The sequence below is a fragment of the Gambusia affinis genome, linkage group LG19 (assembly GCF_019740435.1).
Source record: "Gambusia affinis linkage group LG19, SWU_Gaff_1.0, whole genome shotgun sequence".
NCBI lineage: Eukaryota > Metazoa > Chordata > Actinopteri > Cyprinodontiformes > Poeciliidae > Gambusia > Gambusia affinis.
In genome coordinates, this window is record NC_057886.1 from 8450464 (window position 1) to 8465923 (window position 15460).

General features: G+C 37.4%; 1 protein-coding gene across 2 annotated transcripts in view; it reads right to left on the reverse strand.

Annotated features, from left to right (window-relative positions):
* Window positions 1–15460, reverse strand: part of grin2aa (glutamate receptor, ionotropic, N-methyl D-aspartate 2A, a) — a 183474-nt gene that overhangs the window by 43430 nt on the left and 124584 nt on the right. For both annotated transcript variants that reach the window (XM_044100853.1, XM_044100854.1), the window contains one exon: window positions 8134–8248. In XM_044100853.1, the coding sequence (XP_043956788.1) occupies window positions 8134–8248 (115 nt within the window). The remainder of the gene's footprint in view (window positions 1–8133; window positions 8249–15460) is intronic.

Consider the following 15460-nt stretch of genomic DNA (forward strand, 5'->3'; position numbering starts at 1 on the left):
CATATACAGTAAGCCTGAATGCAGAGTCATCTCATAGTGTTTCTATTGTAGATTTGTTTAACCTCATCATAGGAATTTGCAGAGAAACCACACACTTTTTGTTATCACAACACACTTGTGGCATAATTCTTCTAATTAATAAAGGTAGAGCATTTTTTGATCAGTCTGTTGGTGTAGATACCACATTTAAACATACTTTTCACAGTTCTAAAATAGTTTAGATGTCAAGAAGTCTAGAATCTTAAGTCGTTCCTTCTTTATCCAATTTTAAATCTGTTCTGATGTCTGTCAGAGATCCCTATCCTATTGGAGACAAAACTGTCAAGATGTTGATTTGAGAATAAGCTGAAGAGTTTGAGGCTAGTTTTTCCATCTGCATTTTTCCATTCAATGTTTTCAATTCACTAATACCACTTGCAGTGAAATAGACCTACAAGATGATGCTACAACCACCATATATTTATTTAATATTCTTAAGTTTGAAAGCCTCACCTGGACACTTCCAAACAAATATTTTCTCATTGTAGCAAAGAAGTCCAACCTTTGCTTTATCTGATGAGAAGACCTTTCCTCCAGAAGACATTTTGTTTGTCTGTGTGACAAACTCTCATTTTTTCATGAATATTGGTGTAATAAGTCTATATTCTCTGGATGCTGAATATTGCCTGATTACTTTACCACATGCTGGAATGGTGGAGTTGTTTAGTTTGGATAGGTGCCTAATATGACAGTATTAGAGATGATTCACTTACATATTCAGGAACAGATACCTTTAAAGACAAAAATTAAAAAGCTTAGTCAACATTTCCTCAATGAAGTAAATTTGGGATTCATCTTTTTTGTAGTCCATTTGTTGAAAAAATTCTAGCCAACCTACCAGCTGTTGGTCGGCAATTATATCTCAAATTAGTAGTTGTGTTTTTTTCCCTTCTTTTTTCAAAGTACCCACTTGGCACTTTTACACACATGATTCACGGATCAGTTTTAATCTGGCCTCCCCTTTGACCCTGCAGTCATATAATGGTGCTTTTACCTATGAACACATAAACACTCACACGCTGCCGGTTCTGAGCCCACATGCTTGGCTAAGTCATTAACAGGCAAGCAGAGAGGAGGAAATGAAATTAGCATTTTAATTGTTTTGCTTTGAGTGGTTTTCTACCCTTTGACAGGGATTAGAGTCTCTTCTCCACTGTTAGCCTCCAAGACTGTCAACAGCTCACTCTGCTGTCAGCTGCAGCCCTAAGAGTGCGCGTGGGCGGGCGTGTGTGTGTGTGTAGAAAATTGTGTCAAAGAGAGAGAGAGAAGCAAGACAGTATGTCGAGGTGCGGTTCTCTGGTGTGTCACCTTCAGTCTCTGGAGATTGTCCGCTTTTGGCTATCTGTCTTAGCCCAGCTGTTTTGCATTTCACATGTGAGTGACTGCGTCTACAGACACACATGCTTGTGTCAGTAGGAAAAGGGACTAGTGATGAAGGAAATAGCAGGGAGGTTTAGGGTGAATAAGAAAGACAAAAGCACTGGCACGTCACTGTGCGTCACAACTACAATAATGATAATAAATGTGTGTCGTCATTTTTCACAACATTAAATTACATTACGCAGGTGCCTTACAAAAGTCTCAACTCACTGTGATTTATTTCTTGTTTGTTTATGCATAACTTAAGGCTTTTGGAATTATGTAAATGACTTTAGAAACTTGCCAAAAAGGCTAGATCAGCAAAACTGCAGAATAGGAAAGGAGGTCATCTACCAACCAGGTAGCAAAGAGACCAAATGTGACCCTGAACTAGATGCGCTGATTCAAAGTGGAAACACTAGCTGAATTAATCTGTGCCTCAAGAATGGCTCCAAAGAAATGCATCTCAGACTTCGAAAACTCAGGAAGAGTAATCCAACAATTTTGCAGCTAAGTTGCATCTACTTGTATAAACTAAACACCTCTTATGTTACCCAAGATCTTCCCCGTCACATTTGAAGGTTTGGATACAAAGGTTGTTTTTTATTGACAGTGACCAAAAGCTGCTTGTCTCTTTATCAGTAATTGATAAATTAGTCAAACTCAATACATTGATGCCAACTATAAAAATGCCGTTACTTCCTGTGCTTCACCTTAAATCATGCTTATTTAATACTGTGGTAAAATATGATCTATTATTGCTCATTGCCTATATAATAACTGGCTCACTGTAACATGTGCTGATGCCAATCAGGATGCTAATATGTTGCACATTGTTCATTTTATGAGTTCACTAACAATCCAATGGATAAGGACACATTTATCTGCAAGGTTGATTCTAATGCTACATATTATTTTTCATGAGGTGCAGATTAGAACAGCACTCAACTTCCTTTTGAACACAATTTAAAGGTATACTATGTGAAGAAGGGACAGATGAGCAGAACAGGGCTGCATCTGGATTGGACCAAGCTGGACTATAATACAGTAAAGTCCAGCAGTTCAGTTACACAATCAGCAAAAGAGATGAAGGAGACAGAAACTGCAATGCCTGCTCAGACCACCTCTCTCTAATCTGTCGCTTCTTTCGACGCCTTTTCCGCAGAATGTACATTATCAAGATTTCCATTAGTGAGTTCACCATTTTCTTCCAAAATTAACCCAGAACTGCCGTCAAGTGGCCAGATTGCTTTACAATCACGTCAACTTAATGAAAGTACTGAAAGCATCAAGGCAGCGACGCATGACAGTGTTAGAAACGGCCAAACTCGTTTTGTGAATAAATGAGTCTGAAGACTGAAATGAAGGTGAGAAAATGGTTTTCACAAGATGGTGTGAATTCCAGCCTGTATCGTGCACTATCAGGGAGATCATCAGGTGTATTCAGTGGTCATAATGTTGTGCCTGTTTGGTGCACTCATGAAGTACTCTCATGCACATTTATAACAAGTGTGATGGGCACAATTGAATAATCTTTGATCAGTTCAGTCAATAGTATAATCTAGTAACAAAGCGAGTCAAATATTCTTGGAAGACGCTTTGCAAAATGAGAGGATGATGAGGAAGAAGAAAGAACAAAGAAGCTGACTTCAGCATTCCCCCTCTCTGTCCTGCTGCTCTCATCATCCCTCCTGCCTTCCCCAGTGTCTTCTTCTCTCTAATTAAAGAAAGAAGGTTTATAAATTAATGCCCAGAAAGGAGGAGGGCTTGAGTTTATCGACCATCAGAGAGAGAGAGATAGAACGCTGAATCTGCTTGGACATAATACCACATATTACATGCACACAATGCTAAGACTGTTGCAAAAAATGTATGGATGTGATCTGACAGTCAGGGCAGTGGGAGGTTAAAGTGATAGGGCTGGAGGGATTACTGCATTGTAGGAAGCAAAGAGATTAAGAGCCATGATAGGTCGATTTTTTTCTGGACAATTTTATTCTAATCTTCAGTGCACTGTATTTTGATTTCAAGCTAAGTGTGACATTTGTATGAAAACAAAGAATAGATATGAATAAAGTATATTCTCTTCTATGTATCAATTCTAAAATATGTATTTTCGTCACTTCAGCTTTCAACAGTGCTGCATTTGACTGTCAAATGCTGTAATACACCAAAACCAGTCTAATCAAGGCAGAAAATATAAAATCAATCAAAACATAAACAAAAACTATGTTCAAGGCTCCTTCTCTATGCCAGTCTCACGGGGAGAGTTATCACTGTGGCAAGATGCATTATGGGAGCATGAGTTCCTAATAGCGTGGAGAAACCCATTCAGTCATAAAACAGTATCTGTCACTCCTGTCAGACAAAATTACGTCGGTAAAATGGATTCTGCTTCTCCCGCTCCAGCCCTTGCTTTGAGTGTTCCTCTGTGAACGCGTGCGCGGGGGACTGCATGTGTGCTGCGTCCGCCGGCTTGCGTCACGGTGCGCGTGAGAGCCAGCGTCTGTGAGTGCAAAACGAGGGCACAGAGAAAGAGGAAGAGTGAGAGAAGACTCTAATCACTGATTTATACTGTTTTTCCCTTTCAAGTGCAGTTCTTTTATTGAGATTCAAAGAACAGTGACGGCTGCATGTAAAAAAGCCTTCCTGTGATTATGTGTCGACCTGGAAATGTGGGTGTGTGCGCATGGGTTCCGTGTGTGTCTGTGCTCCATATTGTGATTCTTCAAGCACAAATCCCTTGTTGTCTGTAATAATTATTTTGTGAACTGGATGCAAACTCTGTGGCAGTTTCAGAAGCAATTTGCATTCTCCATCCACTGTGCTGGAACAAAAGTTGCTCTATAAGCTAAGTACAGTCTTCTCATTTAATTAGTAAAGTTATATACAAAACACAAACTTTTTTTGAAGGTGTGGTTATTATTTATAACATTTTTAGCCATAATAAAGCAACGTGCACTGTTTTCAATATGGAAATTTGTACATACATACTTTGTTTATGTACTGCATATAGACTGTCTGGTTAAAAAGGCAACTGCCAACAAAAAGAAAAACAAAAAACAGGTCCCACACTCTTTGGACCACCTTTAACTTTGACTATTCTCAATGGCGTTAAGGTAAGAACTCTGTGAAGGTTCGTCCATGTGGGAAAACGGTGTCTCATGGTCCCAGAAACACTCTTTCACAATTTCTGCCCGATAAATCCTGGCATTGTCATCTTGAAATTTCCCTGTAAAAAAAAACAATCCATTGATGAAAAAGCTCCGTCATTCTCCATCTTCAGGTAGTCACCCGAACCTGGACTTAACCAGCTACAGTTACAGGCATTTTTCTAACTTGGGTAACTGGGTAGTTGTCATTGCGGCCCTAAACATATGTTTGTGTATTTAAGAAATTGCTGAAGTAGAGGAATTTTAATGCACAACCATTCCATTAGAATGGCTCAAATAAGAGAAAGTATTCAGTGAGCAGCAACTTTTTGGAAGAAAATATATTACGGGTTAGCAATGTGAGAAAGGCCGCAACAGCTCAAACCCAATAGAACACAACAAGTGCATCTCCTGTCAGCTAAGAACAGGAGAATTACACAGTTTCACCAAAATTAGACAATAAAATCCTGGGAAAGCAATGCATGTATCTGTCTGACTTTATGTTGATGAGGGTGGTAGTGTAAGTGCTGTAAGTTTTTGGGCAGACTTTATGTATGGTTTCAAATCCACCACTGAGCATGTCTTAAAGGACAAAGCCCCTACCCAAATACACCCAAGTCACCAGATTTCAAGCTAATAGGGTGCCTGTGAGATGGCGGAACGGAAGAATTCGCAAACCTGCATGGGGTTACCGAAACGGTCCAAAATTTCTCAGGAATGTTCCTGATAGATTTTTTGACTCTACTCTTTGAATAACTATGCAGTATATAAAGGAGTTCAACACAGTCCTCAGCAAGGTGTCCCCATTAAAGTGGCTTAAGAGGATCAAATACCTTTTCATTATTTTAATGTGTGGGGATTATGCTAGATGTCCCTGAACTTATTAAGTTCAAACCACAGCAGTAGTTTAATAATGTTACAGGGAGAAGCACATGTGGATGTTTCAAACATGTGAGTGCTAAACATTTGCAGGTGTTGAAATAAACACAAAGCTTTCACTTCCTTTTTTATTAACGTGCCTCATGTTTCACTATTTTTGATGCATTGCCGATGTCATTCTCGCACTCATTTCCTCTCACTACCTAACCCAAACTCTTTATCTCTGTTCCCTTCCCGATCATTTGGTATTGCACTCTTTTCCCTCCACATACATCTTGCACCCCAAAAGAACACATTCAATATTTTTTGTGCATATCTATATTTTAGTGAATATACATAATTATTCCCCCTCTTGATCATCATCATGCAATTCACTTGTTTTGCCACTGATTTTGAAAAGCTCCCAATTATGTTTCCACTTTAGGTGCTGGTGTGTCTCTTTGGGTTTCAGAGTAATTTTCTGCACCACAGAGAAGTGGCACGGATCAATTTCATAGACTCTCTGTTCAAGACACACTACTTGTCCTCAACACACTTACAAAGGTTTGTGTGTATGTTGGCGTGAAATATGACAAAGCTGCTCCAAAAAGTTGTTGAACACTGTGCAAGTTGCTCCAAACAGAGGACACACAAGAAGATATAACTTAAGGTATATCAGACTGATTGCAGCACAAATTTCACCAATAGTGTTTCTGTTGATTACCAGTGCTAAGCCGCAAAAAATACGCCCATGCACACACAAGAGAGCGGTGACCCTTTGCCAACCTGATAACAGACATCTCAGGTTTTGATTAACTCTGCTCTGAGGTGCTATAAGAGAGCCCAGCATCAGAGTGCGCGGATTATTGGGCTTAGAGACGGATAGTGAAGGAGGACAGGAAGGAGGAGGAGGGTGGAAAAATATGGAACTATAGAGTAAAAAGTTAAGACTCAGAAAAGAAAGTGAGTGCAGCGGATTTTTAAAAAAATGCCAAAAAGTTGGATAATCTGACAGAGGGGATGAAAACAAACAGGATAAAACTAATTTACAATCAATCTTTCCTTTCTTGCTATTAAGCTCTTCTCTGTATCTACACCTCTTTTACTTATACTCTGAAACTTGTCCCTTCTCCCATTCCACAGCGTGAATTATTGGGGTATTAACTATAAGATATTTGAGCAAGAGTGAGGAAGCCCAATGTAGGTATAAAGATGCATGACTGCCATTTAAAGTCCATTACAACATCTAGAATGGCGTTTACAGTGGCCATTTATCAAACCGCCTTCCACACACTAGTCCTTTAAGGAAATCCATAGCCCTATTTTTAAAAGAGGTCACTGATCAACAGCGTATTTTTTTAAATAAAGTTTCAAATACAATGTTATTTTTTTATTTTTTATTTTTCCTAAGATAACTTGCCAGTTTAAATTTTAGCATGCGGTAAACACAGATTTTATGTGTTGGTTTTTGGATGAAACAAAGTGAAAACAATATACTGTTCCATCCAGTTTATAAAAGTAGTAGGCACAGGGTCGGAGACACGAAGTCCATAATTTAGCACACTAAAGTGTAATGCTATTGTTGGCCAGTAGAAGTGACCTTCCTACCACCAGACACACTGACTAACAGAACAACAACTGACTAAAGATTTCCATTTATATGATTTAAGCTTGATTAGCCAAATAAATTCTTCACGCAGTAGTTTAATGGTAACCTTCAATAATTTGTGTTCTTAAAAAAGAATTAATGCCCTCGTGGGGCATTAATCTCTTTCATCTATTTTTTTTATTCACTGCAACAATTTCAAATTCAAGGTATGACAAGAATATAAGTTGCTCTCACACTCCTGCCATGCATGTTGACATATTTAGAATTTACAAATATTTTCATATTTACAAAGTTTTTTTTTCCAAAGATTAAAAAAAAAAAAAAAGTTGCGTATTTTGAGAAACACTAAATTTCTGTCACGTGTATTAGGTAAGTGTACCATTTATAGGCCCCGGTGTGTATATTGCATGTCCACATCCAGTCATTTGGTAAGATGAGATTAATAATTCTTCATCTGCACAGACAGGGCTTCTGCATGATAAAAGTATGAATCTAAATTACATCAATTTAGAGTCTTGCCGATGACATTTGTGAAATACTTGCATAAATTACCAATGTGCCACATGTTGTCTATGATGTATTGAAACTGCCCTATTTAATTTACATTTTTGATAAGAAAATAATCTGTAACAGTGTGGCTTATCTGGAAAAGAGTTAGACACACTACGGCATAAGACGCTTCAAATGCAATGCTGAACTGGTATTTTGGATATTTAAGGAAATTTGCATCTTGTACTAAATGTAGTCTGTTGGCTTGTAGCACTTTAATGTTAGTTTTTTTTTTTTTGGTGGAAATAAAAATAATACTTATATGTTCACTAAATTTATGTAAAACAGGTTTATATCATATAAATAACAGCTTTAACAGCACTAATCCAGTGGACTTGGAGTTTGACGTTGCTTGATGAAGGGTATATGACATGCAACAGGAAATCCAGCTTTCTCCAAGGCACAGGCAAAATGGTCAAATCCCCTATTATTCAAATATTCAAACAAACTCCAGCAATGTGCGTGTGAATGAAAAATGGCACAAAGATTGGTGTTTTGCATAACATTAGGTGGGAACTGCAGTATGCAAGCAATACAAGGCCGAGCTAAGATACATGCGGGTCTTACCTTTTCCCACTCTCTCTCTTTATTGAGAACAATGACGACAAGCTTTGGGTATTCTTGGTAGCCATCCTCTGTGAATGACAAGTCCCTGCCATCCCATGTCACGTTCATCATGTACCTGAGAGCAAAAGGCGCGGATAATTAAGAAGATTAGGGGGAGAGGATGAGAAGGGCAAGAGAGGAGGGGGAAATTAAATAAGGACAAATTATCATCAGAAACATAAATTTACTGTCTACAAGTTATGCATTTTGCTTGGACTATAACTTTCATTCAAAATTAAAGTAATTAAACAGCTAAAAAATATGAAAATAATAAAAAGCCATTTTCAAATAATTATTTAATTAAAGAAAAAAAAGTAATCCAAATTATTATGGCTGTGTGTGAAACATACATAAATGTCCTTGTTAAATTACGAATTAAGTGTGGCTTTATTTTATTTATTTATTTTTTTTAACTTTAACTTTATTAAGCAAATCCAGGCCTCATTGCAGTCTGGTCTATATAATCAAGACAAAACTTTAGCAGAACCTGTCTGGCTGCATGAAGATCACAAAAAGAAACAAACCTAAATCTAAAGAAATTCAAAAACAAATTACAAGTGAACTTGTTGACATCTAAAATCCAGGAAAGTGTTATGAAAACTTTTCTAAGGTCAGAGGGAACAGCTGTGAAGCTTTTTGCAGAAGGGTCCAACCAACAAAAATTACTCCAAGAACGTAAAAGAATTTAAGATTTCAAAATGCACAAATATGATCTAAACCACAGTAAGCCACATAAACCTGGGTCAAGGTCAGTGCTCACAATTCATCAACCAAAAAAGAGACTGAGCCAAAAGATATTCTTTGGAAAGGTCTAAAGCTAAAATCACTGCTGACCAAAAACTCACTATAATCAGCCAAAAATATTTTCATGATCCTTCACAAAATATTATTTAGATGGACAGGAGAAAATCAAAACATTTTAGACAGCGTATGTGTTGCTAAAACTGGTGTGAACAGAATTTCAAATAGGTAACATATTGACAGTCAAACATGGTGGTGGTGTTGTAGCGATCTAATGCTTCTTTGCCTCTTCTGGAATCTGAATGACTTAAAGTCATTATTGGAACCATAAAATTTGGTCTTAATAAGAAAATACTGAAGCACAATCTCTTGCCATTGTGTTATATCTTAAAAAGCAATACTATTAGTATTACACAGAATGAATATGATCTGAATAATAAATAAGTACAAACAATGAGGCATAAAAACCAAAGTTTCTGGTTCTGGAGGGGCCTAATCAAAGTCTAAACTTAAATCAATTTGGGATGCTAAAATATGACCTTGAACAGATGTTTCTTGATTTAAAAGTCCAAACTGGCTAAATTAAAACAAGAAAAGTGGGCCAAAACTCATTGCCAGTCATCACAAATGTTTAACTTTCAAATGTCGCTGCCAAGGGTAACACAGCCAGCCAGCTAGACTTACAGGGCAATTACTTTTTCACATAGAGCCAAGCTGGTTTGGATAGCAATTTTGTAGCTTAAATACATTTCAATCAAAACTTGAAATTGCTTTTTGTATTCACTCAGGTCATCTTTGACAGTTATCACAATTTTATTTTGCGATGTGAACAAAATTGAATAAATCTGTTTTAGGGCAAATAATTTTTCATCTACTGTTTTCTAAAAGTTGGGTTTTTTGGCCTTTTGATGCAAAGCAATAAAAAAAAAGTGGATGTCTTCATCTGAATGAGAGCGAGGATTCCATGGGACTGATGTAGTCCTAATCTGACAGCATGTACTCGAGAATGACATCTGCACTATGGCGGCTTACAGATAGGAAGATTATTGATCGAACTGAAGAAATATGATTTATTATTTAATTTTTCTAAAGTGTAAAGCACAATTTATGTTTTATCCATGGTGATAAAGGTGGGCCTGTTGTTAATTAAGGAATTTTATTATCTTATCAATCTGAGTGCAGATTGTCTAACATGTAGTTTTTCTTGTTAATTTGCCCAAAAAGGTTTTTCTTTTTTTTTTTTTCATTTATTTTTCCTTTGGTTAAATCTCCGGAAGTCTGTTTGTAAATTTGGGAAAATAATCAACTGGTCAACTTATTTCACAGAATCACTTGACTTTGATCCACATATTATACTTTACCTATAGCCACCGTTAGTCGTAAGACATAACGCACATACACAGATTGTAATGGTTGACCCATATGGCAGGTCACATTAGCTAAGATGGAGGGCAGTAGGGAGATATTCTTGGGTCCACACAGGCTCCACATTAATTATAACTGTCCTTCGCTACTCCATCTCCTTTACTCCCTCTGTCAGCGCTCCTGTACGACACAGAGGAGTTTGCTCTGATTTTCCTTCCTCCTCTGATACGTCTTGAGAACAGGCGACAGGGCGGACTTCTAAATGGAGCATGTGCCCCAGTGTGATGGTACAAAGCCACAGAGGAATGCAGCAGGTGAGGTGTTTCATTTAGGACATTGTGGAAAGGACCTTTTTGCAGTGTCAAGCTGGCGAGAGTCACAAAAAATGTTTTTAAGTTGAATGGGGGAAAAAAAAGTAGAAATCTATCATAAAATGCTTGCACGGCAGCTTGAAGTGTCTTTGCTCAGTGTGTTGACATGCTTTTGGTCTTAAAATCTTAGAGCATGAGATTCATAATCTTCAGTTTGTGAGAGAGCAGTTAAGAAATATTTTTTATATAAATTGCCCCAAAAAGACTCTGTGCCATAACACACATTCTAATTTAAAACTACCTTCCATTCTGCTTAGTTTATCCAGAAGCTGTTTTAGACAGACTACCTCTGGCACCATAGCTCATTAAAAAAAAAATACTATATTGATAGTGCATGGGGCGCAGACTATTGACAGAGTGTTTGGTGCTAAATGATGCCCACGTGTTCATTCAATTTGAGAATGAATTCATTTTATAAGTACAATTATTTGTTTTGTAAGGAAGAATACAGTGCTGAGCAAAAGTATTTGATTTTAAGGTGCTTATTTTGTCTGTTTAGAAATAACCTAGAAACGTAGCATCCTGCGAGTGCAAAAGTTTTTGTTTGAGCAACTTAGTCAATAATGGTAAAATCTCCCTGTTAAAAAATAGTAAGAGAAAAAAATCAAACCATCAAATTAATAGTCTGTCATTAAAATAGATCAGGCTTTGAATTTCTAGAAATATAAAAAAAGAAATGAATTAATTTACACCGAAAGTCCTTTAAATTTAAGCTACTGTAACACTACTGTTGTATGCTTTTATTAAATATATAACAGAGTGCTTATGTAGGACTCCTTTTCTGGCAAAGGCCCACAGAACAGGTGGACCGACCGGGTGTTGCTAGGATACGGACACAGACTTAAGTGTGTTTGTTTCAAACTGACCCCCATCCAACCTGGATGAATATTTCTGCTCACACATAAACACAGACAACCATGTTCCACACATCAACAGCACTCCATGTTGCCCCATTAGTTCTGCCACCTACACTAAAGTGATTGTCCAGTCTTTTTTTTATTTTTTATTGTCCAACCATCTCGGTATCTGTAGCCTCCTTATTCTTCAGGGGGAAGGAAGAGGTTGCAGACGTGGGGAGACAGCAAAGATGGAGCACCCACAGGAATGAGAATGGGTTGGAAGATGAATGAGGCCGAATGAAAGAGATGGAAAGAATGCATGGCAGGAAAGGAAGAGGACTATCCTTCAACAAGGTTGGGGTAAAAATATCCGCAGAGTTATTTCTTGCTCCTTTCTTCCAATTTTGGCGTATAAGTGATTGTAAAAAGTGAAGTGGAAGATGAGTGGGTGGGGCTAATCAGCTAAAGTAAGCTTAGCATGAGACAGTAGACAGAAGAAAGCCTAAAAAAAAATTGTCATTTGTGGGGTTTTTTTCTCCCCAAACAGTGATAACGTTTGCACATTCTCTTCTTGTAAAAACACTGCAAGTGACAAACAATAATAACTTTATTAGGTGGACATGTTTTTCCTATTTAAATATTTTACTTGTTAGCAACACTTTTTTCTACATTTCAATCAATTTCATCTCAACACTATCTTGATTTCAAATCAGTACAAACTAAACTGACTTCCTTTAGACTGTACTTACTTAACTGCATGGTTACATTGAGTTGTATCCTGTAAAGTGCCTTGATATTATTTTCACGATGTCAGTTTATGAATTGAACTGACAATAAAAAACCCATTTCAGTTTGTGGTTTACATTATGATAAGAGCTTTGCATTTCATTTGAGGCAGCGCTCCTGAAGCGGGGGTTCTCTCTACAAGGATGATAAGATGATCTGCGCAAGGCAGCCTGCGTCAGAGATGGAGACATTTATCCTTGTTAAGACAAGAGATAGTCAGAGCAATGATGTACACTGTCAGAGCACTTGAGATCTATGACGCCGACAAATGCACATGCTATGCCTGTGAGAGAGAAACAAGAGAATCTATTCAAACATAAGAAAATTCTCCATGTTTACAACACCAATCGGCTGTGTAATCATAGGCTGATGTCTATTCAAAAATGTATTAAAAGCATGCTTTTAAGAGGAGTTTAATGACAAATCCAGCTCACAAGATAAACAAAAAAGTACGCAATTTTGGTTCATTTAAAATGCTTTTGAGAAACCTTATGTTTTCGTTTGCAAAAACAGAGAAGGTTTCACAAACTGCATTAGCGATTACAATTAGTATCACTTTCATGCTGTTCTTTTCAAATTCTACTGATTTCACACAGAAAGAGGCAGAAATACTAAAGTTTTTTGGGGGGCTTTTCTGGCTTTTTCCAGTCGGAGCAATACATAATTGTGTCTTTGCCATATCTGTTTCTGTGCACTGCTGATCAGATGGCTGGAAGAAGGTTATCACACTCATCCCTCCCTTAACAAGAAAGACAAACTTGTCTGGAAAAGTTCTGGATGCCAAAAAATCTTCAGTCATGTCGTGGAAACTAATTGAGTCCCATATATCATTCCTATTATTGTGAACTAATGCTGTCTTAAACATTAGCTTTCGAGCTGTGTACCTCTCCCTGATGAAGTATCAAGCTAATTGCAGCTGTTTACAAATCTACTGTTTCTCCATAAACAGCAGAAAGGAGAGCATGCACGAAATTGTACGCAATTTATAAAAGTACTATGAAAAGCAGTACGCAATATGCTTTATTTGAACTAAATTTATTGTATTTTATTGTTGTAGTGAGAATTGCCGTATATTAGTTTATTTGCGTTTCTTAAAAGTAATCACATCATGTTTTTTTTTTTTTTTTTTGATTCGTACTTCCTCCTGCCAGCTACAATGTTTCACAAGGGACTGCCGAGAGACAACAACCCCAGTCTTCAAGGTGAGAAAGTGTAAAAAATAAACAGCAGTGTCAGAGCAGAGAGATATTCTCATACTTCTGACAAAGGTTAGTAGAGTCACCACCAGGAAGGTTTCTGTACCTGCTGTGTGTGTTATAAGAATTCAACAGAGGACCCTTTATTACAATGAATAAAAATCGGCAGGTGTTGTTCTGTATTTCCCCTGTGAGCCTGCTCAGCAGAAAATTTGGCATAAAAAGTAAACAAATGCTTTTTTCCCCCTCTTTTGTGATGCTGTTGTTTTTTTTGTTTTTTTTTTGGATGAAACATTCGCTTCATTTTATTTACATTATTATTCTCAATCATATTTACAGATGAAAAGGTAGATGTTGCCAATGTAACAATATAAAACCACATCTGTCTCAAGGTAGCTATTGTTTTCATTTTATAAAAGTATCACAATACATTTTATGACTGCAAACAGATCCTGTTTACAAAAACGGATTGTTTCATTTCCTTTTTAAAAGTTTAGGGCCGTCTCAAGTGACAGCAACAGCTTTTGCATGGAGTGTGTGTGCGTGGGTGTTTGTGCTCGCTCAGTTCTAACCATCATACATCACAGCAAGAGACTGAAATTACCTGTCAGAACAAAGTACTACCACCGCACCTTTTCCACGCACACACTCACACACTGGTAAATAAGTGCTAAAGCCTTTTAAGGCACACTGTTCAAAACGGCAAGGTGAACAGAACACTGTAAATCTGCCACGAACAAACACTCTCTTAACAGGGGATATTTCTCTTGTTTCCAAAAATGCACACACACACACGCACGCCCGCACACCTAGAGAGACTCACATACACATTTTATCTACAGCACAAGCTGTCACTTGTTGTGATTGGGTCACTGGCCGGCTCTCTTAGTTGGTCATTTATCATTGGTCTCATTTTTTTTTAAATTAATTTTACTTTTTTATTACTCTGCAAAACATATTCATCTTAGCTGTGTCACTGTGGATTTATCATCTCAGCTGCCACAGTGAAAAGAGAGTGAGGTCAAACTTGACTAAAAGCACAGGATGCTGACGGCCTAACAAGCCAATGAGACAACTAATTTCTCTGTCATTTCAAATCCATATTCTCAATCAAACTGAGTTAAAAAATAGTTAAGGTTAATGTCATTGTTAATTTTTTCTTTGAAGCACATAGGACATTAAATCCAAAATAGTATACAAGCAGATTTAAAGAAACAGGCCCTCTGTGTACCTTTTTGTGTGTAAGAGCGTGTGCTTAGCTACGTCTCCCTAATTCCCCTGACAGAAACTGGCAGGTCTAACAACCCACACTGGCCCATTGCCTCGACCTAGCATTGACCAATCATGTTTCTCATGTCCTGCCCCCAAAGCCCTATTGGCTGAGCCCTCTCACCCACAACATAACCATCTGTAGGCACTCATCACCTGGCTAACAACCTAAGGCAACAGAGAATGTGAAACACAGAACCAACTGACTGAATATTTGGCATTCCCCATCAGTGTATGTGGGTTTCCTGAGAAAACCACTTCTCTGTTATCTTGGGTCTGATGATTATGGACCTATTGGAGTATCCATTATTTAACATATTTTGTGTATTTATTATTAGCTCTATACAATGATTTAGCATAAGATGTAAGATGAACATTTACATATTTAATATTTAAATATGAGATTTGCCACAACTAAAAAGTTGAATTATGAAGACAATGACAAGTCCCCCTCTGAATGACTCCAAAATATGAGTCAGTCTGATTAGCCTAGTCGAAGTCAGAACTCAAATCCAAAGGAGACGATGTGACATAAACTTAAACAGACCTCCAATGTGGCAGAATAGGATTTCTTCAAAAAAGCACGGGCAAAAGTATATTGACAATGATGTTAAAGGCTGACAGACAGTTACTGCAAGTTCCTGACAGAACTTATTAGATTTGGGAGACAAATACATTTTGATACAGTTTGTTTCCTTGATTAATTTATTGGTTATTTATG